The sequence below is a fragment of the Heterodontus francisci genome, chromosome 6 (assembly GCF_036365525.1).
Source record: "Heterodontus francisci isolate sHetFra1 chromosome 6, sHetFra1.hap1, whole genome shotgun sequence".
Taxonomy (NCBI): domain Eukaryota; kingdom Metazoa; phylum Chordata; class Chondrichthyes; order Heterodontiformes; family Heterodontidae; genus Heterodontus; species Heterodontus francisci.
This window is the reverse complement of record NC_090376.1, coordinates 21375978-21403682: the sequence shown is the minus strand read 5'-3', so window position 1 is coordinate 21403682 and position 27705 is coordinate 21375978. Positions and strand designations below refer to the sequence as shown.

The window sequence follows — 27705 nt, the reverse complement described above, 5'->3', positions numbered from 1 at the left end:
GACTTCAGGAGGAGGCCGGGATGGATCATCAACTCAGCACTTCTGGCTGAAGTCTGTTGCAAATGCTTCAGCCTTATCTTTTGCACTGACATGCTGGGCTCCCCCATCATTGAGGATGGGGATACTAGTAGACCCTCCTCCTCCTGTTAGTTGTTTAATTTGTTTATGATTCCCTCAGTTCTCAAACTGTGGTGTACTGTACTAGAAGGCATCTCCCTCTGTGGGAAGGGGCGAAAAATCTATCTTTGGAGGAGTGCTCGCTGAGGATTGCACAATGTTCAGCACCATTCGCAATTCCTCAGATACTGAAGTAGGACGGGTCCAGATGCCGCAAGACCTGGACAACATCCAGGCATGGGCTAATAGTGGCAAGTAACATTCGCACCACACAAGTGCCAGCAATGACCATCTCGAACAAGAGAGAATCTAACCATCTCCCCTTGATGTTAAATGGCATTACCATCACTGAATCCCCCACTATCAACATCCTGGGGGTTACCATTGACCAGTAACTGAACTGGACCAGGCACATAAAAACTGTGGCGACAAGAGCAGGTCAGAGGCTAGGAATTCTGTGGCGAGTAACTCACCTCATGATTCCCCAGTGCTTGCCCACCATCTACAAGGTACAAGTCAGAAGTGTGATGGAATATTCTTCACTTGCCTGGATGAGTGCAGCTCCAATGATGCTCAAAGAATTCAACACCACCCAGGACAAAGCAGCCCACTTGATTGGCACCCCATCCACCACCTTCAACTTTCACTCCCTTCACCACTGACGCACAGCGGCAGCAGTGTATACATTTACACGATACACTGCAGCAACTCACCATGCCTCATTCGACAGCACCTTCCAAACCCGCAACCTCTACCAACTATAAGGACAAGGGCAGCAGATGCATGGGAACACCACCACCTGCAAGTTCCCCTCCAAGTCACACACCATCATGACTTGGAACTATATCACCATTCCTTCACTGTCGCTGGGTCAAAATCCTGGAACTCCCTTCTTAACAGCACTCTTGGTGTATCTGCACCCCAAGGACTGCAGCGGTTCAAGAAGGAAGCTCACCACCACCTTCTCAAGGGCAATGAGGGATGGGCAATAAATGCTGGCCTAGCCAGTGACGCCCACAGTCCATGAATGAATTAAAAAAATCTACCTGCACTATCTGTCGGACAACAAACTGCGCAGGTACTGGCTCAGAAGCAGGGACTCTCACCATCCAACTGCTCTTGGCTTGGAAAGGCCCCATTTAATAAAAGAAAGATCACAGGGTGTAGATCCTCCAGTTAAGTCTTAGCTCCCTCAGGAAAACAGAAGCCTGAAATTTGCTCACTCCGCTGCCCTAACTGCACCATGAGTACGATGAAAATCCTACTTACACATATAAAGGCATATAGCAGCAGAATGAGAGGTGCTCTGAGTAAATTCCTAGTCAGAATTTTCTTTTGGGTATTTGTACAAAAAAGGTACATTCGATATAGTGACTGTTTCAACCATTTTGTTTTTGATGTAGCAGCTGTTTCGTCCAAGGTCGGGACAAAGGAGACAGGAGGATATTCAAAATGGAAATTTTTTTATTTGGGGAAAGATTTCGTGTTCAGTGAAAGAAGTGAAAATGCTGCAAAGTTTCAAAATGTGACATTCAAGAAACTAAAGAAAAGTGAGACCATTTTAAAAACTAAAACCGCAAAAGGCATTGGAGCTTCAATCCAATGCACCACCAAGTGGTAAGACCAATATTTGCAGCCACAATTCCCAATGTATTGAGCCCTCAATCTGTTTATATCCTTGAAATATACCATTCAGATCCTTGGAATGTCCCAAAGCATTTCATATCCAATGACTGAGGTTGAGGAAGGAATATTGTTCTGGACATCAGGAGGTTTCTCTGCTGTTCTTAGAGCATTTGATAAACTGCATATGAAAGTCTGTTAGCTAATATATATAGGAACATATGAATTAGGAGCAGGAGTAGGCCATTCGGCCCCTCGAGCCTGCTCTGCCATTTAATAAGATCATGGCTTCAACTCTACTTTCCTGTCTACCCCCGATACCCTTTGACTCCCTTGTCAATCAAGAAACTATCTAAACTCAGGCTAAACTCAAAGCTATAGGGATTCAAGGTAACACTTGATAACGTACACAAAATTGGCTGAAAGGTAGAAAAGAATAGCTAAAAGAGTGTTGTCAGAGTTCAGAGAAGTAATCAGGTGCCCCAATTACAGTGTTGTGACCAGTGCTGTTTTTAATTCACAGCAGTAACTCAAATTCAGAGGAGGGGGCCCAGAATTTACAGGATTAATTAAACAAAAAACATCAGTCAGACGAATAATAGCAGCTAAAATTTAATGTAGACAAATGTAAATTATTGCACAAGAGAAAGAAAAATAAGCACTTTACATACTCCATGAATGATGCTGAAATAGCTAAGGATGAAGTGGAAAGAGACTTCATAAACTTAATGCTCAACATGTCCAACCAATTCGGAGGAAATAGAATGTTGAATGATATAGTCAAGATAGCAAAAACAAGTCACAATAAGTCATGATCCATTGTGCACTGTACTGATCAGAATGCTACGTCCAATGCGGGTCACCAAGAAACAAAGAAGACTTTGTGTTCTGGAAACAATGCAGGGAAGAGTGTTAGTGTCAGGGGTCTGAGTTATGAGGAAATGTTTGGTCTGTGTAGGTGGTCTCCACCTGCCACCCTTCTGGATGAGGACTTCCCTCCTCTCCCTCACGGCCTCCAGCTTGACCTCGAGGTCAGCGTCCGAAAAGTGAGGCCTCCGTGTCATCATTGCCATGAGAGATGCAGCCCAAGCCTCTCTGTCTTTCTTCACTATGCACGCTCACCTCTCAAACAGCAGTCACAGTCATGGCTTCCGCGGTGAGTTTAAATGGAGCCCGCACTTCAGTTTGCTCACCTGTGTTTCCACCCTCCCCCCCAAGCCACTAATTGGCCGCCACACCCGTCTCCATATCAGTTAAGGGGTCTCCCATGAAACTTGGGACTCTTTTCTGTTTCCCACTGGGGGCGGCTTCGTGACCCGGAAACAGTCCCAACATGAAAATTCAGCCCATACTGTCTAGCTACCATTATTTAAGGCCAGAGAATGTCAAGAGATTGTAATTGCTAACAAGCAAGCCTGGATCCCATTAAGTAACTAAAATTTGCTATTATAAGTTCTTGACATATGTCTAAGGGATTGACACAAAAAAACAACCTTTGCAATAAAATTAATTACACGCATTGGTCAGCTACTGAAATAGATAGGAAAGGTAGGTGGGGTCTGACTTTGTAAAATGAAATGTATAAACAATTGTTGGGGAGAAATTTGTTTGCATAGCTTCTAGCAGCTCTATACGGACTTATATCGATTCCCCAGGGGGGAAGGCAATGCCAGGGTAACCAACTGCACATCCTGTGCATGACTGGTCATTGTTGCCATTGCTTCTAGTGGAGCTATGCAAACAAATTCCCCCCCCTTGTGTTTTCCAAAAACAATAGTTTTTGACTGGGAAAGAAGCTTTACAGGAATTTAGAAAGACTTAGTTCAATCCGGAAAAGGTTTCACTAAGCAGAATAGAGGCTGATTGTGAAGTGAGACTTCTCAGCTGAGAAAGTGTTAAGTGTGAGACTTCAAAGCTTCAGAAATCAAGCCAGATAAAAGCAAACATTTATTGTAGGTAAGAATCATGCTTCTGAGAACAGAACACAAGGTTAGGTCTATGGAGAAAAAAGCAGACAACAAATGCCGGAAGAAATACCCGAACTACAGATGGAATTCAACCTTGCAGGTGTCCGTGAGGCAAATACAAATATTCCAAAGGGAAACAAGACAGCCTAATCATAATGACCTATTCTAGGATCAAAAATACCAGAATTGAGACTACAGCTATCAGAAAAGATTGAACAGGTTGGGGCTTTTTACTGTGGAAAAGACTCAGAGGAGACTTGATAGAGGTCTTTAAAATTGTGAATGGGTTGAACAGGATAGATGTGGAGAGAATGTTTCTAATGGTGGGAGAGTCCAAACTAGGAGCCAAAAATGCAGGATAGTAACTCATAAATCCAAGCGGGAATTAAAGAGAAATATCTTTACTCAGTGGTTAGAATGTGGAACGTGCTACTGGAAGAAGTGATCGAGGCAAATAGCTAAGATGCTTTCAAAAGGAAACTAGATGAGTACAAGAGAGAAAAGGGAATAGAAAAGTATACCAAAAGGGTGAGATGTGATAGATAGAATGGGAGGAGGCTAATGTGGAATATAAACACCAGCACTAGTGAGCTGAATAGTCTGTTTTTGTGCTGTTCATTCTACATAATTTTATGTAACTCAGGAGGACAAGGTCATATGAAAACCAGCAATAATGTTGTTAAAGCTATGAGTTTATCAGTAGTAGACAAAACTATTGTTATTTAAAGCTACTAGCTTGTCAATGTCATATGGAGTCTAACCATAAGTTATACTTGTTGCCCATAGGTTGATCTTAAGCATTGAGTATAATTTTACTTTGTACCAAGTGCAGCTCAGCTGATGCTGAATTATTATGAGACATATAAACTGCCCTTGTGTCTGTAGAATTTCTCATTATGTACATTACTAACATATGCTCAAGGACCTCATCTACCAGAATACACAGGAGCATGCAGCATAATGTATAGTATCAAGATACTGTAAATTGTGTTATCGGAGTTATGTTAATAAATAAACAGTATTAATGAGTTTGTTGTCTGATTCCTTCTATGATGACTTTGGCAAGAATTCATTCAGTCCATAAGGTACTACATCTTCCAAAGAGCGGATCATTTGTGTAACTGTCAATTTATTTTAGACTAGTTAGTGTCAAATGACTCAATGGAGCTAAATTTTAGGTATCTAATAAACTCTAGATTTGGATAACAAATTTGCACACAGGCCCACACAGCATAAAGGTACATTGTAGCAAGAAATACACAGGATCATACCACATCATGTCATACTGTAACCAGAAAAAGAAAGGACCTCATGACATGGTCACTAATGTCCTTTAGGGAAGGAAATCTGCTGTCCTTACTTGGTCTGGCCTACATGTGACACCACACCTACAGCAATGTGGTTGACTCTCAAATGCCCTCTGAAATGGCCTAGCAAGCCACTCAATTGTATCAAACCACTACAAAGTCTAAGAAAAGGAATGAAACCGGACGGACCACCAGGCATCGACCTAGGCACTGGAAATGACAATGGCAAACCCAGCTTTGTCGATCCTGCAAAGTCCCCCTTACTAACATCTGGGGGCTTGTGCCAAAATTGGGAGAGCTGTCCCACAGACTAGTCAAGCAACAGCCTGACACAGTCATACTCAAGGAATCATACCTTGCAGACACTGTCCCAGACACCGCCATCACAATCCTCGGGTATGTCCTGTCCCACCGGCAGGACAGACCCAACAGAGGTGGCAGCACAGAGGTATATAGTCAGGAGGGAGTTGCTCTGGGAGTCCTCAACATTGACTACGGACCCCATGAAGTCTCATGGCATCAGGTCAAACATAGGCAAGGAAACTTCCTTCTGATTACCACCTACCGCCCCCCTCAGCTGATGAATCAGTGCTTCTCCATGTTGAACACCATTTGGAAGAAGCACTGAGGGTAGCAAGAGCACAAAATGTATTCTGGGTGTAGGACTTCAAGGCACATCATCAAGAGTAGCTCCAAAATTGGGAGATCTGTCCTACAGACTAGACAAGCAACAGCCTGACATTGTCATACGCACGGAATCATATCTTGCAGTCAATGTCCCAGACAACACCATCTTGTTGTGTGGCACTACCACCGTGCTAAATAGGATAGATTTCAAACAGATCTAGCAACTCAAAACGGAGCCTCCATGAGGTGCTATGGGCCATCAGCAGCAGCAGAATTGTATCCAACCACAATCTGTAACCTCATGAACTGGCATAGCCCCACTCTACCATTACCATCAAGCCGGGGGACCAACCTTGGTTCAAAGAAGACTGTAGGAGGGCCTGTCAGGAGCAGCACCAAGCATACCTAAAAATGAAGTGTCAACCTGCTGAAGCTACAACACAGGACTACTTGCATGCCAAACAGCAGAAACAACATGCAATAGACAGAGCTAAACAAACCCACAACCAACATTTCAGATCTAAGCTCTGCAGTCCTGCCATATCTAGTCCTGAATGGTGGTGGACAATTGACAGGAGGAGGAGGCTCCACAAACATCCCAATCCTCAACGATGGGGGAGCCCAGCACATCAGTGCAAAAGACAAGGCTAAAGCATTTGCACCCATCTTCAGCCAGAGATGCTGAGTGGATGATCCATCTCGGCATCCTCCTAAGGGCCCCAGCATCACAGATGCCAGTCTTTAGCAAATCCAATTCACTCCACATGATATCAAGAAACAGCTGAAGGCACTGGATACGGCAAAGGCTATGAGCTCTGACAACATTGCGGCAATAGTACTGAAGACCTGTGCTCCAGAACTAGCTGCGCCCCCTAGCCAAGCTACAACACTGGCATCTACCTAGCAATGTGGAACATTGACCAGGTATGTCCTCTGCACAAAAAGCAGGACAAATCCGACCAGCCAATTACCACCCTATCAGTCTACTCCCGATCATCAGCAAAATAATGGAAGGTGTCATTGACAGTGCTATCAAGCAGCACTTGTTCAGCAATAACCTGCTCACTGACGCTCAGTTTGGATTCCACCAGGGCCACTCAGCTCCTGATCTCATTACAGCCTTGGTCCAAACATGGACAAAAGAGATGAACTCCGGAGGTGAGGTGAGAGTGATTGCCCTTGACATCAAGGCAGCATTTGACTGAGTATAGCATCAAGGAGCCCTAGCAAAAAAGGAGTCAATGGGAATCAGGTGGAAAACTTTCCACTGGTTGGAGTCATAGCACAAAGGAAGATGGTTGTGGTTGTTGGAGGTCAATCATCTCAGCTCCAGGACATCACTGCAGAAGTTCCTCAGGGTAGTGTCCTCGGCCCAACCATCTTCAGCTCCTTCATCGATTACCTTAATTCCATCATAAGGTCAGAAGTGGGGATGTTCGCTGATGGTTGCACAATGTTCAGCACCATTCGTGACTCCTCAGATATTAAAGCAGCCAGTTTCCAAATGCAGAAAGACCTGGACAGCATCCAGGCTTGGGCTGTTAAGTGACAAGTAACAACCACACAAGTGCAGGCAATGACTATCTCAAACAAGAAAGACTTTAACCACCTGCCCTTGACATTCAATGGCATTACCATCGCTGAATCCCCCACTATCAACATCCTGGGGGTTACCATCGACCAGAAACTGAACTGGACCAGCCACATAAATACTGTGGCTACAAGAGCTGACAAAGCCTGGTAACTCTGTGGTGAGTAATTCGCCTCCAGTCTTGCCAATGCCCGTCCACCATGTACAAGGCACAAGTCAGGAGTGTGATGGAATACTCTCCGCTTGCCTGGATGGGTGCAGCTCCAACAACACTCAAGAAGCTCGACACCATCCAGGACAAAGCAGCCCACTTGATTGGCACCCCATCCATTACCTTCAGCATTCCCTCCCTCCACCACATACGCACAATAGCAGCAGTGTGTACCATCGACAAGATGCACAGCAACAACTCACCATGCCTCCTTCGGCAACGCCTTCCAAACCCGTGATCTCTTCCACCTAGAAAGACAAAGGTAGCAGATGTATGGGAACACCACCACCTGCAAGCTCCCCTCCAGGCCACACACCATCCTGACTTGGAACTATATCGCCGTTCCGTCACTGTCGCTGGGTCAAAATCCTGGAACTCCCTTCCTATCAGCACTGTGGGTGTCCCTACACCCCAAGGGCTGCAGCGGTTCAAGAAGGCAGCTCACCACCACCTTCTCAAGGGCAATTAGGGATGGGCAATAAATGTTGGCATAGCCAGCGACGCCCACATCTCCTGACCAAATATTTTTTTTAAATTGCATCATAACCAGAAGCAATTACATGGTAACCAGAAAAACACAACACCATATAGCATGTAATACTGCAGACTAAAACAGATAGGACCTCACAGCATTATATCGCACAGTACCAGAAACATAAAAGGAGATCAAGGAATGTCAGAACAAAGTCACATTACAACCAAAAACACATGAAACCACAGAGTGTAGTGAGACACTGAAATCACACCACAACCAAAAACATATGAGACTGTTAAATCAATGAGTAGGTTAATCAAAATTGTATATGTTCAGACACTACAGATAAATTCACTTGCTGATTTTAGTAAGACCAACAGAAAGTACAATGAGTCTATATACCTCCAAGTAGGACATCCATTGGGATCTGTGAACTAGCAACCAATCCAAGCGAATTTTCAGAATTACTAAAAATGATCATATTTATACAGTCAGAGAAACTGTTTCTATGCAATGTCAGATGACTTGCTCTGAAGCTATCAATTCTGAGACTAATGGTACATGATTGTTGTGTCATATGCAACTACAACAGCAGACGGCAATGTTGCACCACATATGTATGATTTTGATGAAAGTTCTGATGAAAGATCATTGATCTGAAACATTGGGCCTGATTTTAGACCAGTTTTGAATGAGTCAAAATCTTGCCCACTAACTATTTCTCTCTCCACAGATGCTGCCTGATCTTTTGAGTATTTTCAGCATTTTCTGTTCATGTTATATTTATTGTTACGACCAGGTGAGGAAGGGGTCTCGGGCTCCTCTCTCGCCCCTTCTCTAGTTTGGCCATAACAGAGTTTATCTTTTTGAACACAGTGATTTTAGCTTACCACCTCAGTGAGCCCTTGCTCACTGCACTCGCATTGCAATTGCAAATTAACCAATCAGACAGGTTTTCTTGGGTTTAAACAAGAAAAATCAGGTTTATTAACCTTATCACTCTAAACTGGTTAAAATTACTATAATACGTGATGCATCCACGCTCACATGCATACAAGAGGCACACACACACAAATAGATATGGACGGGAAGAAAGAGTTGGGAGGTTGAAGTAAAGTTGGTAATAAATGGAATATCAATACTGTCCTTAATGTAATGTCCTTAATTTAAGTTAAAGTCTTGGAGTCCTCACTGGGGCCATGTGCACAATTTCAGTCTTGCTTCTCTGGTACCAGAAGGCTGAAGAGAAGCTTTGTCTGTCCTTTTGGTGAGCACCTGTAAAGATCTGTAGTCTTGAAGTGTAGAAGCTGCCACCATGATTTCCCTAGGACATTGCTGGGGAGAGAGAGACAGAGAGATGTCTTCCTCTTGGGGTTCAAAATTGCAGTCTCCTTTCTTTCTCTGAAGCACAATTCAAAAACCTCAGTGTTATCATCAAGTAGATCATGTGACCATCTCTTTATTTGAAACAGCAGCTCTTGGAGGGTTGTTGGATTTCAGAATCTTTCAGACATACTTGGTTGAGGGTGGAGTTTGGCTCTTACAAAGTCAAAGGGTGTTGATCACAACTATTGCCAAGAGCAATCTTGCTAATTGAGTCAGGGAGCACCCCCATTGTTCCAGCTAGACCGGGTAATTTCCTTCTGTCTCTCAGCCAGCCCTTGTCTTCTCAGAATGCAAATGTGCACCCATTTCTTCAGCTGTTCAGTTCTGCTTTTTCAAAAAAGTCATTTATAGTGTCCAGTAAAAAAGTTCTCACACAGTATTTCATACGATAAAATTAATATGTTTCCATTTGGCAGACGTGATTTCCATCACATTATTCTCATTGAAATATGGAAAACATTTAATTTCTTATCAGTAAAAAATAAGACAAATCTAAGTTCCAAGCACCTTACAGTCGGTATGACAATATAACATCCCTCTTTCTTTAAAAGCATAATGGCCCCATATCAATATTACTGTCCCAGCCACTAACTTTTTCGAAACTAAAGAAGATTATCAGCCAACTTTTGGAAATAATCTCTTATAGCATGTATTCCTTTCGAAAAATATTCACGGTATCGCTCCAGTGATAAAATGCTGCGCCTCCATCTTGTAGATTTAGCATTCGTTGCTCTCAGTGGTGAGTTGGTACACTGCACAGGCGATGTTGTGCTTGTTGCTCCTGGTGTAGTAGGAGTCGTGCTTGCTGTTGCAAATGTTGTGTCACTTGCTGGTGATGTTGTTAATGTTGTCTCGCTGGATAGTGATGTTTTCGGTGTTGTTGATGGTCTTTTCTGTTTTACCAGCTCAGCTGTAGGTTGAGCATGGATTCTGTTCCTTTTCATTTGCTTACCAGTTTCAGTCTCAACGATGAATGACCTTGGAGTCTAAGCTTCGCCACAATTTTTGCTGGGCTCCAGGTTTTCATGATTACATCCTGTAGATGTACAGTTTGTCCTTTCAACAGCTCAGGTAAGGATTGAGCACGCTTGTTGAAGTGTTGCTCTCCTCTTACCTGTGCTTCAGTGAGTTGTTGTCTCACTTCCTCCTGGTTACTGTTACATGTCACATAACTCTCCAATGCAGCCGCAAATGTGCCCCCCCACCCACCCCGGAACACTTACACATAATAATTAGTTCCTAGATAATGAGTTCCTAGCACTTTACAGATGGTATAACAATATGTAACAGAGGGAAAAGAAGATTTTTTTTTAAAGGTGGGAGACTAGTAAATGTTGGTATTCAAAGAAATCACAGAAAGTTAAGATGCCGGTACAGCAAGCAATTAGGAAGGAAAATGGTAAGGTAGCCTTTATTGCTGGACTGTTGAAGTATAAGAGTAAGGAAGTCTTGCTGCAATAATATGGGGCTTTGATGAGACCACAGTTGGAGTACACTAGAACACAAGAAATAGGAGCAGAAACAGACAATATGGCCCCTCGAGCCTGCTCCACCATTCAATACGATCATGGCTGATCTTGGGCTTCAATTCCACTTTCCTACCCGCTGCCATATCTCTTGATTCCCTGCAAGACCAAAAATCTATCTATCTCAGCCTTAGATGTATTCAATGATGGAGCATCCAGAACCCTCTGGGGTAGAGAATTCCAAAGATTCACAACCCTTTGAGTGAAGTAATTTCTCCTCATCTCAGTCCTGAATGATTGGCCCCTTATCCTGAGACCGTGCCCCCGCATTCTAGATTCCCCGACCAGTGGAAACAATCTCTCAGCTTCTACCTTATCAAGCTCTTTCAGAATCTTGTATGTCTCAATTAGATTGCCTCTCATTCTTCTAAACTTCAGAGAATATAGGCCCAATTTACTCAGCCTCTCATCATAGGGCAACCCCTTCGTCCCTAGGAGCAACTTTGTAAATCTTCACTGCACCACCTCCAGTGCAAGTATATCCTTTCTTAAATGTGGAGACCAAAACTTCACACAGTATTCCAGGTGTGGGCAAAGCCCTGTACTCAGCAAAGCCCTATAAAATTATAGTATGACTTCTTTATTCCTGTACTCCAATCCACTTGCAATAAAGGCCAACATGTCATTTGTGTAAGATTATTAGGTTACTAAAAGTTACTAACCAACGTACTAATTGTTAAAATCCAGCTATTATGAACTAATAACTAACTTGTTATCACAAACTAACATTTAGCTTTATTAGAACCCTTCTCTGTAGTATGGAAAAACTTAGGAAATAAGGCACAATATGGACAAGATGTCAAGGCAGAGGGATTCTGGGAGATTATATCAAGTTTTAAAATGCTTTCTTGCAGTTAAAGGGTGAGACCTTGAGAGCAGACAGTGAAAACAGCTTCTGTGTAGATTTGCCTTGTAATGAGATAAGGAACCTCGAAATGTAAAAGCATTGTGATAAAGTATACATTTTCATAATGCAAAGATATTAACACTGACTTCTGTATTGTTAATCAATTCTTTCCTCATTATTTCTCATCACGTGTTCTAATTCTCTATCAAATCACACCCAGTGTACCTCTGGAGTTTCTACACTTCCTTCTTTACTATATGCACCTATTCTAACTATCTTGTCATGCCCTTTACCTATACAGTTAACCTCTTAGATTACACACTATCAAAATGGGACCACTCAGCTTAATGTCACACCACAAGCAGAAACGCACAGGACCATACAGTGTAATATCACATGCCAAACAGAAATCATATTATGTGATTATAATCTGCAGAGTTCTGACCACCTTTAAAATTCTAACAGAACAAAATAATTTCCAGATAATATATGTATTCTGAGATTTAACCTATTTCTCCTGAAGTTTTTGTATTTTGTAAAGGAATGCTGGTACGTTTTAGGGATAGCAAACAACCATTTTTAGGGATAACTTATCTAAACAATAAATACTGCAGAAACTGGGAATCTGAAATATAAATAGAAAATGCCGGAAATACTCAGCAGGTCTCGTAACATCACATCATAACATTATCATAAAATAAGAGACCTCAATTTAAAATGCAAGGGGATAGAAGTCATGCTTCGACTATACAAAGCCCTGGTTAGACAACACCTGGAGCACTGTGAACAGTTCTGGGCACCACATCTTAGGAATGGTATATTGGCCTTGGAGGGAGTACAGCATAGGACTGAGCTATGAGCTTGGAGCACGAGCATGCAAGTAAACTGATACAATTTAGCAACAAAACTTAACCAGTCATTTCACAGTGAGAGTGCAGTAATTCATGACTATATTCCCTTCACAGTAGTTGACTGCACTAGTAACATAGACTGATGTGAAGACTGAACTGTCATTTATTGTAAAAGCAAAATATTGCAGATGCTGAAAAGCTGAAATAAAAATAGAAAGTGCTGGAAATACTCAGCAGGTCAGGCAGCATCTGTAGAGAGAGAAGCAGGGCTACGAACCAAATGCTGGAAGACTGGGTTGCTAGTTTTTCGACTGGCGCAGACACGATGGGCCAAGTGGCCTCTTTCTGTGCCATAAACTTTCTATGATTCTAAGCAGAGCTGAAATGGTAACTCTGCTTCTCTCTCCACAGTTGTTGCCTGACCTGCTGAATACTTTCAGCACTTTCTGTTTTTATGTCATTTATTGCGATGGAGATATAGGGACAGAGTTTCCTGTTCTTGAGTGTATTAGTTTGTCTGGCCACAGATAATAGAAGAAAACTGGGTGTTGGGGCATTCACTTTAAGAGAGATCACCTCATTTTATTGGAGGTAAAAATAAAGGTACATCACACCGAATGAATCTTCGGTGTATCAATTATGCGAATTACCTGTGTTTTTTAAATGAAAATAATATTCCCAAAGGGAATTATTTTCATTTAATATTTAGATTCTATTAAGGCTGAGTGGAGTTTTGATTAGACTCCCTCCACTTGGGAAAAGAAAACAGTTCATAATTTTCTGTGAAATTGTCAAGAAGCTTCATTATAGCAGTATTTTTTCATTCCATTAAAAACAATGTTTGTAATAGGTCAAGATGAATCTCCATGCAGAAGTCCCATGTGACAAGGTCAAACCTCCAGCCACGCACCCAGTGAAATTTGAACAGTTGCTAGATCCACTCCCTCTCCATAAGTGTCTCCAAATCTGGACACTAATTCATGTGAAGAACAAGTTGACTCCACCCTGTCTACAATTCAAGTTCATTCCACCATAGGACTGTAGGACTTTAACTTTGGATTTTCCATATTGTCTCCTCCAAGCCCTCTGTTTATAACCAGGACATGTCTTCCCTAACCTCTGCCATGCCTATGCAACCTGAATCCTCTTAGTTTCAATTCGTGTGCCTTTTGATCAGGGCTCCAGACCTAAGCCCGTTACTTCTATCGCCCTATCTTTTATTCTCTTAGCCAATCACGGGACCGTCTCCCCCCTTTCCTGTTACAAAGTCACACCGCCTTCTACTCCTACCTCAGGGGCACATTGCTCCCATCCCTTCACCATTGTTACCCCAACCCTTCACTGTACCTCTGCCTTTTTACTCACCTGTTGCTGCCCCAGGCTTGAATCAGATTTGAATAAGTCTATGGTGCCTCTCTCAGCATTACACAAAGGGCCCATTGAGGCATCCATTGCTGCGTCCTTACAAGCGACAACCCCAACTGCTCAATTCTCCTCTTTCGCTGACCTTCCTGGCCAGCAGGCCATCTGGGTACAAACGTTGCCAACTCCTTCCCATCATGCTCACTCCACAAGCCATTGCTTCCTTGGATCCTGCCAGCAGATCAATAGTCACGGCCCTCCTTATTTCCCACCAGCATGATCATTCATTCATGAGCAAAACCCTTGCCATCCATGACCTTATTGTGTATATTTCATTGACATCCTGGCTTTGCCTGAAGCTTGGATAGGAACATAGGAACATAGGAGCAGGAGTAGGTCATTCAGCCCATCGAGCCTGCTCTGCCATTCAAGTAGATCATGGCTGATCATCTCCCTCAATGCCACTTTCCCACACATTCCCCATATTCCCGATGTCATAGTGTTCAGATTTCGATTTCTTACAGGGCCTTGAAAGAATTCTTAATGGGCAATAACACCTTGCACCTTATCAGAACCTCCCCAACTGGCTATACTTTCCTCACCTGCTCCGCCCAAAATGCCACAGTGGCAGTGTGGCCCTTACTACTAAATCAATCCTTGGTCTCCTCCTCGGCACACTATCCCTCTACCCCCTCACTTCTCTTTAAAGTCCTTGTTGTCTACCAGTGCTCCAAACCCCTGCCAATCCTCTCAGCAAAGTAGCCTCCATCTTTCCTCCCTCAGCCTCATAAGGTCATAAGAACTAGGAGCAGGAGTAGGCAATTCAGCCACTGGAGCCTGTTCCGCCATTCAATACAATCATGGCTGGTCTCATCTTGGCCTCAACTCCACTTTCCTGCCCGTTCTCCATAACACTTCAACCCATTACTAATTAAAAATCTGTCTATCTCCTGCTTGAATTTAATCAATGTCCCGGCATCCACCCCACTCTGGGGTAGTGAATTCCACAGACTCACGACCCTTTAAGAGAAGTAATTTCTCCTCATCTCTGTTTTAAATCTGCTACCCTTTATCCTAAAACTATGACCTCTCGTTCTAGATAGGAAACATCCTCTCTACGTCTACTTTGTCAATCCCCTTAATCATCTTGTATACCTCAATTAGATCTCCTCTCATTCTTCTAAACTCTAGAGAGTAAAGGCCTAAACTGCTCAATCTCTCTTCATAAGACAAACCCCTCATCCCTGGAATCAATCTAGTGAACCTCCTCTGAACTGCCTCCAATGCAACTACATCCCTCCTCAAGTAAGGGGACCAAAACTGTGCGCAATATTCCAGGTGCGGTCTCACTAATGCCTTGCACAGTTGCAGCAACACTTCCCTACTTTTACATTCTATTCCTTTAGCAATAAATGCCAAAATTCCATTTGCCTTCCTTATTACCTGCTGTACCTGCATACTAGCCTTCTGCAATTCATGCACGAGGACACCCAGATCCCTCCACACCAAAGCATTCTGAAGTTTCTCTTCATTTCGATAATAATCTGCCTTACTATTTTTCGACCAAAGTGGATAACCTCACACTTATCCAAGTTAAACTCCATCTGCCAAATTTTGGCCCATTCTCCTAACCTATCCATATCCATTTGTAAATTTCCTATTTCTTTATTGCAACTTACTATCCCACCTATTTTAGTGTCATCTGCAAATTTGGCTATAGTACCTTCTATCCCTGCATCCAAGTCATTAATATATATTGTAAATAGTTGGGGCCCAAGGACCGAACACTGTGGCACCCCACTAGTTACATCTTGCCAACCAGAAAAAGATCCATTTATCCCGACTCTCTGTTTTCTATTGGTTAGCCAATCCTCTATCCAAGCTAATAAATTGCCCCTAACCCCATGTGGTCTTACCTTGTGTATTAACCTTTTGTGCGGCACCTTATCAAATGCCTTCTGGAAGTCCAGATGTACTACATCTACAGGATCCCCATTATCCACTTGCTTGATACAGCTTTGAAGAACTCTAGCAAATTAGTCAAATACGATTTACCCTCATAAAACCATACTGACTGTGATGGATTGCGTTTTGACTTTCTAAATGTCCTGTTATTACTTCCTTTCTAATGGATTCTAACAATTTCCCAATGACAGATGTTAAACTAACTGGTCTGTAGTTTCCTACTTTCTGCATCCCTCCCTTTTTGAATAACTTTTTTCCAATCCACTGGAACCTTTCCCGCGTCCAGGGAATTTTGGAATATTATAAGCAATGGACTCACTGTCTCCGCTGCCACTTCCTTTAAGGCCCTAGGATGTAGGCCATCAGGCCCTGGGGACTTGTCTGCCTTCAATCCCAATAGTTTGCTCAGTACTTTTTCTCGAGTGAGGATGATTGTTCTAAGTTCTTCCCTTTCTATAACCTCTGCATTACCTATTACTATTGGGATGGTACTAGTGTCCTCCACTGTGAAAACTGAGGCAAAATACTGATTTAGTGTCTCCGCCATTTCTGTGTTCCCCTCTATTAACTCTCCAGTCTCATCCTCCAAAGGACTAACATTCACTTTAGCTACTCCCTTCCCTTTTATATACTTATAGAAGCTTTTGCTATCTGTTTTTATATTGTGCGCTAGTTTTCTTTCATAATTTACCTTTGCTCTTTTTATTACTTTTTTAGTAACCCTTTGTTGATCTTTAACAGTTTGCCAATCTTCCAGCCTGCCACTGGCCTTTGCAATATGGTATGCCTTAGTTTTTGGCTTTATGTTATCCTTAACTTACTTGCTTAGCCATGGACTTTTTTCCCCCTCTGAGAATCTTCCTCTCTGGAATATATTTTAATTGGGAGGAATCGAATACCTCTTTAAACATCTGCCATTGCTCATCAATTGTCCTACCTTTTAGTCTTCCTGCCCAGTCCACTAGGGCCAAATCTGTCCTCATGCCTACGTAATTACCTTTGTTTAACTCCTCTGCTCTGAATGACTCATTAGCTTCAGTGATTCCAATCTCCACCTCAGGTCCTCTCTCCTCTGTCACTGTCTTCCTTTCTTCCTTGAATCTTTCTCTCCATATAAAGTACCCTACCATACTCACTGTCACCCTGCGGCCTTGCCACCTCCCATAGTCTCCCTACTCCCATGATATCATTCACAAAGAAGACCGTCGTTGACCACTACCTGCCTTCCTCTACTGCATCCAAACTCAATTCTTTCTGCAACTGCCCTTGGTAAAAGCTCTCCGCCACTTCACCTACAAGTACATTTTCAAATTTCTAACAGCCTAGCCTTTGGCCCTTCATTTGTCATGATACTTCTGCCACCATCAATTTGTGCTACCACTCCCTCGCATCATTTTTTTATTCATTCATGGGATGTGGGCGTCGCTAGCCAGGCCAGCATTTATTGCACATCCCTACTTGCCCCTGAGAAGGTGCTGGTAATCTGCTTTCTTGAACCGCTGCAGTCCGTGTGGGTAGGTACACCCACAGTGCTGTCAGGAAGGGAGTTCCAGGATTTTGACCCAGCGACAGTGAAGGAACTACAATATAGTTCCAAGTCAGGATGGTGTGTGGTTTGGAGGGGAACTTGTAGGTGGTGGTGTTCCCATGAATTTGCTGCCCTTGTCCTTCTAGGTGGTAGAAATCATGGGTTTGGAAGGTGCTGTGTAAGGAGCCTTGGTGTGTTGCTGCAGTGCATCTTGTAGATGGTACACACTGCTGCTACTGTTCATTGGTGGTGGAGGGAGTGAATGTTTGTCGATGGGGTGCCAATCAAGTGGGCTGCTTTTTCCTGGATGGTGTAGAGCTTCTTCAGTGTTGTTGGAGCTGTACCCATCCAGGCAAGTGGAGCGTATTCCATCACACTCCTGATCTGATGCCCCTGTCCCTAGTAAAGATTTTGTTCTCTCTCATCTTGGCTGTTCCTCCTGGTAATGCTCCCACATTCGCTCTCAAATCCCAGTGGTGCAGATCTGACTGTATTTTAACTGTTTAACTGTATGTTGTTTAGCCATCCAGCAGCAGATCTGAATGTACGACATTAAGTGCTAGTGAGCCCTCCTCTCCTCTGCCAAACCTGTCCAACAACTACTCCAGGATCATCCTGGAGACCAAAGAAAACCTTTGGCTTCCTAGCCTCCTCATTTCCCTTAGCCTCTCTGGAACATTTGACATGGTTGACCACACCAGCCTTCTCTAACAGCTCTCCTCTAACTCACATCTCAATGAGACTGTCCTTGCTTTGTTCCACTCCTAACCTACCCAATCGTAGACAATGGATCTTCAGGAATGCTTTTTCTTTTCACTGCCACACCGTTACATTCAAAGCTGCCCAAGAATTTAATGTTGGCCCTCTTCTGTTCCTCATCTACCTGATGACCTTTTGCAACATCATCTGAAGACATAGGGTCAGGTTCCACGTGCATGCCTACGACACCCAGCTTTACTTCAACACCATCTCTCCCAATTCCTCTACTGCCTTTCCATTCTTGGATGACCTGTAACTTCCTCCAATTAAATACTGGGAAGACCAAAGCCATTCTTGTCATCCCTACCACAAACTCCATTCCCCAGCTATCAACACCATCGCTCTCCCTAGCCACTCTCTCTGAGGCTAAACCAGACTGTTCACAACCTTGGCATATTATTTGACCCCGAGCTGAGCTTTCGACCCCATATTGTCTCCATCACCAAGTCTATCACTTACTTCCACCTGCGTAGCATCGCCCATCTCTGCCTAGCCTCAGCTCAATGGTTGCTGAAATGCTCATCCATTTCTTTGTTATCTCTAACTTCAACTATTCTAATACTCTCCTGGCCGGCCTTTCACATTGCACCCACCATAAACTTGAGCTCATCCAAAACTCTGCTGCCCATATCCTAATTCGCACAAGTCCCATTAACCCACCACCCCTGTGCTCACTGATCTACATTGGCTCCCGATCCAGCAAAGCTTCAGTTTTAAAATTCTCATCCTTGTTTTCAAAACCCTCCATGGTTCCACCCCTCTCTAGCTCTGTAATCTCGTCCAGTCTTACAATCATCAGAGGTCTCTGCACTCCTCCAGTTCCGGCCTCTTGTACATCCCTGATTTTAATCACTGCACCATTGGCATTCGTGCCTTCCGCTGCCTGGATCATAAGCTCTGGAATTCCCACATTAAACCTCGCCACATCTCTACATCTTTCTCCTCCTTTAAGACACTGTCTAAAACTTAACCCTTTGTCTAAGCTGCATCAAATTTTGTTTGAGGGCACTACTGTGAAGTGCTTTGGAATATTTCACTATGTTAAAGGTGCTATACAAATACAAGTTGTTGTTTTGTTGCAATCAAATCCATTCCTTTGACCCTAGCATCTTGCACATTCCTCTCCACCCTCCACCACCCTTGCTCCACTATTGGTGACCCTGCCAATGCATCAGCTGTTGAATTCCCTCCCTAAACAGCTCCACCTCTCTCTCCTCCTTGACCAAATTTTGACCTTCCTATTAATTCTTTCTTTGGCTTGATGTCAACTTTTTTAAATTATCCCTCTGTGAAACCTAGAGATGTTTTTCCATGTTAAAGTCGCCCTATAAATGCAAGTTGTTGTTGTTGATTTACTCATGTGCCCTTTGAAAGGGACAAGCCACATTTGGCCAGTTAAACTTCAATTGTCTCTGGATTTCTATCTCACTCCCCCAGGAGAATAAGCACCTAACTGCACCAGTGAAAAATATTGCCACAATACAGAGCAAGTACCTTATGGTTACTGGTGTGAAGATAAGCATTGTGGTGACATTGTCCAAGAAAGCTGAAAGGATGGCAGCAATGAGACACAGAATGACGATCATGGCCCATATTCTTCCTCTGGACAGCTGGTAAGCCTGGAAAGTAACAAGATTTTCTATTTATTTACAGAACTGCAGAACAATAAAAGGCTGCTGAATTCAATAGAGTGTTTTGTCCTTTAAATTACTTTTAGTGCACGTTGAGTGTAGTATTTCACTGAACTATTTTTGGAACATTTTCCAGGATATTGAATATACACATTATATTTCATTGTTTATTTTCTTACAAGGTAGGATACAATGTGAATAACCTCATTTTCGGTTGAGTTTTACAAAGATTTTCACATGGCCTCACACATGCAAACTGCAGCAGCAAACTGGCAATACGCTACTTGCTGGATACGTACAATGTAACATCATACCACAAACACACATCCACACCGTGACCAGATGAACCTAGGACTGCACGGCCAACAGCCAACGACCAATGTGTGACCCACAATAGCCTCTAATTATGTGCCATATGGCTCACTGGTACCCCTTTCATATTGGTCCAAATTTTACAGTCATAGTAATGGTGACTTTACTAGTGCTCACCATTATTAATGGGTAAATCACCCAGCAACTTGTGATGAGGAAGCGATGCCCTGTGAATTGTGAATCGTCACAAGCTGTTGAACAATTTGCATCTCTCTACAGTTAGCCTTGCGAAACAGCAGCTCGCCCTCAACCTCCAATATACAATGGATGGTAGGACTCTAGGAAGTACAGAGGGTCCGAGGGACCTTGGTGCACAGGTCCATAGATCACTGAAGGCAGCAGCACAGGTAGATAAGGTGGTTCGGAAGGCATAGGGGATACCTACCTTTATTAGCCAAGGCATAGAATATAAGAGCAGGGAGGTTATGATGGAGCTGTATAAAATGTTAGTTAGGCCACAGCTGGAGTACTGTGTACAGTTCTGGTCACCACATTTTAGGAAGGATGTGATTGCACTGGAGAGAGTGCAGAGGTGATTCACCAGGATGTTGCCTGGGCTGGAGCATTTGAGCTATGAAGAGAGACTGGATAGGCTAGGGTTGTTTCCTGAGAGCAGAGAAGGCTGAGGCTGATTGAGGTATACAAAATTATGAGGGGCATAGATAGGGTAGATAGGAAGAAACTTTTTCCCTTAGCGGAGGTGTCAATAACCAGGGGGCATAGATTTAAGGTAAGAGGCAGGAGGTTTAGAGGGGATTTGAGGAAAAAATTTCACCTAGAGGGTGGTTGGAATCTGGAACACACTGCCTGAAGGAGTGGTAGAGGCAGGAAGTCTCAACATTTAAGAAGTATTTAGATGAGCACTTGAAACGCTGTAACATACAAGGCTATGGGCCAAGTGCTGGAATATGGGATTAGAATAGATAGGCTTGATGGCCAGTGCAGACACGGTGGGCCGAAGAGCCTGTTTCTGTGCTGCATAACTCTATGACTCCTCGTGAGTCTCATGAAATTGCCGCATTTGCACATTGATTGCAAATTAAACTCGCTACAGAAAGTCAGGGCTGCTCCTTAACAGTGTATGTACCTTTAAATGAGTAGAGTTATGTTCCTGCAATGCCATTCAACCTCTCCAGTCCAGAAAGGGAACAATTTAAACTGCGGTGTCTCATTCAGTTACCAGTTTGCAATTCCAGCGATTTGCAGGGAAAACCATTTTCAAGCTGAATGGTGAGGGAAAAAGTCGAACTAATACCCCTATCCAGCAAAATCTGGGCCAGTGCAACTACTTGAAACCACTCTGTAATATACTGGCACTCCTTGAAGCTATCATTAAATAGAGTGCTTCTGTTTCAATTAATACATGAAAATGAAAGAAGAAAATTAAAATTCAGTCAGATTTTTCTTTTGGCCATCCCTTTGTTTCATAACTAGCTACATTACAATCACATCTTTGTTGGTTGATTCTTTTTCTTTTTCTTGTAGCAATGCTAATTACAGGAAAGCATGATTTGGAATTGAATTAAAGCTAACTGCTGATAAGTAGATCCATATTATTCATAGACCAAGCTACCCTGGCATCAGTGCTAAATTCAATTTCGCATTTACTTACATGTTTCAAGTTAAAGCATTCCCAATCTGCAAATAAGTCTCTATCAGTGTCTATCAGTTTAGGAACCATCTTGAAAGTTCAGCTGTTTCAAATGATTATCTTTAGCATATTTAAGTAATAAAGCAGCCCATGGCAGCTACAGATGGACCTGGATAATATCCAGGCTTCAGTTTACAAGTGGTTGGTAATGTTCACACCATGTACATCCCAGACAATTACCTTTACCCATAACAAAAAGCCCAACAGCATCTGCCTGGCCTTCAACAGCGCCACAATCAGTGAGCTTCCCACTATCAATATCTTGGCGGTTGTCACTGACTAATAGTTTAACCCGATCCAGCGATACTAACACCATGAACAGAAGAGCACAGTACTGGCTGGATACCCTGCGATGAGTGGCTCATCTCCTGACCCCTCAAAGCCTCACCATCAACAAGGTAAAGGTTAGGGGTGTGATGGAATACTCACCACTTCTCTGGATGGATGTAACCATAACAATACTAAAGAAGCTCAACACCATCTGGGATGCAGCAGTCCCTTTGATTGTCGTCCCTGCTACTTGCCTCTATAACCAACTGTTCCATCATTGGTGTACTGTGGCTGCAGCATATATGATCACCAGGATGCACTACAGCAGCTCACAAAGGTTACTTCAACACTTCCCGTCCAGCAGCCTCTACCACCTGAGATGGGCAAATACAGAAATGTCTCCAAATCGCACACCATGCCGACTCGGACGTGCTTCATCATTCCTTCACTCTCACTGAGCCAATAACCTAACAACATTGTGTGAGTATCATCACCGCAAGTACTATAGCAGCTGAAGAAGAGCAGAAAGGGCAACTAGGAATAGACAATAAACAGAGCCTTACCAGCATTATCCATAATCGTGAGAACAAATCATTTCTTTAAACTTTCATCACTGCCTGTCAACTCTTAAAATATAGATCTGTACACGAGAGGATGAGATAGAATGAGCAATAGGTGTAGAAAAGCTGAAAGAAAAAATCTGGGCTGTGCTTTTAATCTTTATAGTTTGAAATCCCTAGATGATTAACAGAATGCAATGAAATCCCTGATGGCTTGTGTGAGAAATTCACTGCTGAGGGCAATAAAAGTGGAGAAATCAGCAAGGAGACCATCTCCGGATTATTCATCAATGACTGTTGGTGGAAATGGTACACGTGTGCATGTGTGTTACATGCAAACATGCATCAGGCAAGGACAGAAACAGATTGGCCCATTGCCCCCTTATGATAAAGTAACTCTCCAACACTCAATTGTCTAGGCTATGTTACCAACACCAATGGAACCATACTCACTATGGATCAGCACGTTCAGGACAGGAGGGGAGGTAACTGGAGGGATAAGGAATGAGGGGAAGAAAATATTGTGCAATAGTGTAAGCAGCAAAGCCTTTATCAAAAGAAAATATACTAGAAACAGAGAAGAGATTGAGTACGGATGAGTTTCTTGTAAGTACATTTATCAGAAAATCATAGAATCAAAATAGTACAGCACAGAAGGAAGCCATTCAACCCACTGTGCCTGTGCCGGCTCTTTGGAAGACCTATCCAATTAGTTCCACTCACCCGCTCTTTCCCCATAGCCCAGCTTCTTTTTCCTTTCCAAGTAAATATTCAATTCCCTTTTGAAACTTAACACTAAATCTGCTCCCACCACTCTTTCAGGCAGTGCATTCCAGATCATAACAACTTACTGCATAAAAAAGTTTCCTCATCTTCCCTCTCATTCTTATGCCAATTATCGTAAATCCTTTGGTTACTGACCGTAATGGCAGTGGAAACAGTTTCTCCTTATTTACACTATCACAACCCTTCAAAATTTTAAACACCTATTGACTCAGACAGTTGAACTTGGTACTTTGTTAAGCTGTCAGTATGCATCAATGAGCCATCATACATGCAGAACGCAAGATATCAACCCTGTTCTCCCTGGGATAGAGACAGCAACTTGATCAATAGCCTGCTTGTTTATATAAAGCTCTTTTTCAATCACAGATGTTCGGGTGTCATTCAATCTTTTTGAAGGAACCATAGACAAGGTTTGGTATTCTAATCACTATTACAGCACAATGTGCAACACGGCGGGAAAAAATACGCATCGCATATTCCCTTTGTAATCAGGCAAATCTCAGTCTACATTTTGTTCAATATTTAGTTAATAATTTGGTCGAAATATTCTAGAACTCGCTGGATTCCGGGAGGGTCCCAGCGGATTGGAAAACCACTAACATGATGCCCCTGCTCAAGAAGGGAGGGAGACAAAAAGCAAGAAACTATAGGCCATCAGCCTAATATCGGTCATTGGCAAAATTATTGAGGAAGAAATAGCAGGACATTTAGAAAAGCTTAATGGAACAAACAGAGTCAACATGGTTTTGTGAAAGGGAAATAATGTTTGACAAATTTGCTAGAGTTCTTTGAGGATATAACGAGCAAAGTTGATAAAGGGGAACCAGTAGATGTAGTATATTTAGATTTCCAGAAGGCATTCGATAAGGTGCCACATAAAAGATAATTCAACAAGATAGGAGCGCACGGTATTGGGGGGTAATGTATTAGCATGGATTGAGGATTGGCGAACTCACAGAAGACAGAGAGTCAAGATTAATGGGTCTTTTTCAGGTTGGAAAGATGTAACTAGTGGAGTGCCATAACTTATTTGGCCTTTGCAACGTAGTTCTGCAGTGAAATCTTGAAGAGAAGCGTGAAAGAAATTAATGGCAGACAATGTGAGTGAGGGTTTGGAAGGACCTTTCAGATATACACACTGAATGACTAGTGGACTCTACCTTAATGCAGAGAGAAACACAGAAAGAACCCAAAAAGCAGAAACTGCTGTTACCAATGCACTCATGCGCTCATACGGCATGCTTCTATCTGCAATTATAACAAAGGCATTCATCTCTCTGGTGAAATAGTGAATAGAGAAGTGCTCAGCATCCATCCATTAGCAGCTTTGTGGGTGTCAGCCTTGGCACAGTGACCAATTTCATCTTGCAGCCAGAAGGTCCTTGGTTCAATCCTGTGCCAGAGACTTGAACATGTAATCTACACCTGTGGTTCTCAAATTGGGGTCCGCAACCTAGGTCCAGCCTTACAGGTGGACAACCACCCCAGGGTGCCATAGTCAAGAATAATCGAATCAGTGGCGACCAGAGACATGTTCTGCTCCCATCAACCTCCCTGCTGCTGCTCTCCTCCTGAGTTCCTCCTGCTGTCTCCATACTCTGGTCCCCCCATGCTCCTGCCCTCTTCCTGCTCCTGCCAATGATAGAATCTTCAGTGAGAAGCAGGCACACCCAACCCTCTGATATCTGTAAGTAAATGCCTGTTTTCTTAAAAGCACTGTCAAAACACACTTTACACACAGCACTTCCGTATTACATAGTATTATCATTATGGGCTGCGGGGGAGCGGGGGTGAGGACCATGATTACCAATCCATATGAAAAGGGATCCTTCAACCAAAAATGTTTGGGAACCACTGATCTAGGCTGATACTCCAGTGCAGTACTTAGGCTGCTCTATCACAGGTACAGCCCTTTGGATGAGATGTTAAACTGAGTTCCTGTCTCCTCTCTCAGCTGGAGATAAAGACCACTGTTGGTTTCATTATGGGAGCCTGGACTGAAAAATATGGTGAGGATCCACTCCCAACAACTTCCGGCATGGCTTGCATCGATTGCCATGTTAGGAAGGGCGATATCACGGATTTCCCATGTGCATGTCAGAAGTTGATGTCAGTCAACGCCTAAAATTGGTTTGGTGCCCGACCTGCCATTTTGGACCTTGCAGATCCTGTTAACACCCTCTTTTAAACACCCACAGCTGAACAGATGAGGTGCTTTTGATTTTCTTTTGATGCAGAGTCATTTAAGTACTTTGTACTGCATGTTGGAGAAGCTCACACTAGTTCTTTGAGACATAAAAGAGTGGTTCTGGACATTTGCAAGGAGGGAGTGCATTTTAAAGGCCTCTGAGCAGAAAATTTGCTCCCAGCCACGGGGGCTGTTGTTATAGTTCCTTTTTGGCTGCAGCATGACAGCGAGATGGAGGAGAAGCAAAAGCAAAGTGAGGAGGAGAAGGTCCCTCTGCAGAAGGCCTTACCCATGCAGGGTATTCAGAGAGCACTTCTCCTATTTCCACCTCAGCCAGCAATTGTTTCTGAGGCAGCTGTGCTTCACCAAGGTGGTAGTCACTAAACTATGCTACCTTCTCGAACCAGAACTGTGCCACAGAGCAGGGCAAGGATGCTGCTGCCAATGCCCTTCAGTTTCTGTGCTTTAGGATCCTTCCAGGCTGAAGCCGGTGACATCGCCAACATCTCTCAGTTCGCTGTGCAACACTGTATCAGGGAGGTCACTGAGGGCTTGGGCACAAAGAGAAGGGACTTCATTGTCTTCTCTCTAAGCAGAAAGAAGCAGGAGGAGTGGGCACATGGTTTTGCCAGGGTAGCAGTCTTCTCAATGGTGCGGGGAGGCATCGACTGTATGCATGTGGCTCTGTGGGCACCACACAATGGGGAGAATGTAGCAGAACTGCAAAGGGCTCCACTCCCTGAATGTGCAGTTGGTGTGCGACCACGCCCAGGCTATCATGTCGGTGAATGCCTGCTATCCTTGCAGCAGCCACAATGCTCTTTCTTATCCTGCGTCAGTCAATCATTCCCTGCATCTTCGAGCCACGATGACGAACCAGAGGGTGGCTGCTCAAAGACAAGTGCTACCTGCTGTACACGTAGCTCATTTCCCCTCTGCCACCCGAATACATGTGGACAGCCCTCCTACAATCACAGCCAATGAATCAACCAGGAACATTGTGGAACAAAGTATCGGCATCCTAAAACAACGGTTCCACCATCTGACCGCTCGAGAGGAGTCCTCCTCCAATTCATGCTGGTGTTGTATTGTAAATTGTGGTGGTCTGCTGCAATCTCCATAACCTCGCAACCACTGCCCCTGCCATCAGACCTTCAGCTACCAGCTCAGGTGGAGGAGGAGGCGCCAGGGAGATCATCGCTCCAGATGAGCTGTCCATGGGCATCTCATCAGACTCCAATTCCGCTGAAAATATTCCCGCATCACTGTAACTCCACACTTCCCCACCTTTCCCTCCCTCTGTTATGCATCATCACAGCATCCTCTTGGCCAAACTCCAAAAATAAAAGACACCACAAAACAACCATTCCATACCAACTTTATCCATCAACACTTCCAATAATACATACAATATTCAACTTTCACTCTTGTGCCTGCATACAGGTGCTTTTGCCTGGCCTAGCGCCTGCTCTGCTACCCCAGTGACTGCAGCATGGCTGGAGAAATGCCACTAATGTTCAGTGTGGGAGACTGCAGATGCCTTCTGCAGCCTTGATGGCAGCAGTCTGAGCCTACATGGTAACAAGCAGGGATCTTATGACCTCTGTCTGAGTCTCCACTGCAGCACTGATGTATTCAGTGGCCTCCTCCTGTGCTGCAATGGAAGCTGAAACATCAGCCATCAGATGCTGCATCGCAGCTGGGTCCACAAGTAGAGTTGGCCAATGCTTCCACGTTGGAAAGCATGGGTTCCAGGCCCTGCACAAAGCCCTGTGCTAAGTTGGAGCTGGACTCCTACATGCTCCTTGACAGTAGCAACAGGCTTTCTGGCAATGCACCAAACATTGCTGTTGCCTATCAGCCTTTTCCTGTATGCCACCTCATTGAAGTCTTCCTCTGATTACTCTGAAGCAGAACTCATCTGTGAACTCACCCTCTGGGGAGCTGACACATGTATTATTCCACCCATCCTCCCGTCCCCCCACCACCGCCCTGCTTTGCTGCAGTCCACCCATGCCATGTGACTCACCACATGCCAATCCTGACTCTATGCTACCTTCTAAAGTACGCACAGTACCGATATATCTGAGCTGGTGGCTGTGAGC

General features: G+C 43.6%; 1 protein-coding gene across 3 annotated transcripts in view; it reads right to left on the bottom strand.

Moving 5' to 3' along the window:
• The window catches only part of oca2 (oculocutaneous albinism II), a 546813-nt gene that overhangs the window by 238407 nt on the left and 280701 nt on the right, over window positions 1–27705 (bottom strand). For all 3 annotated transcript variants that reach the window (XM_068032789.1, XM_068032790.1, XM_068032791.1), the window contains exon 13: window positions 19637–19761. In XM_068032789.1, the coding sequence (XP_067888890.1) occupies window positions 19637–19761 (125 nt within the window). The remainder of the gene's footprint in view (window positions 1–19636; window positions 19762–27705) is intronic.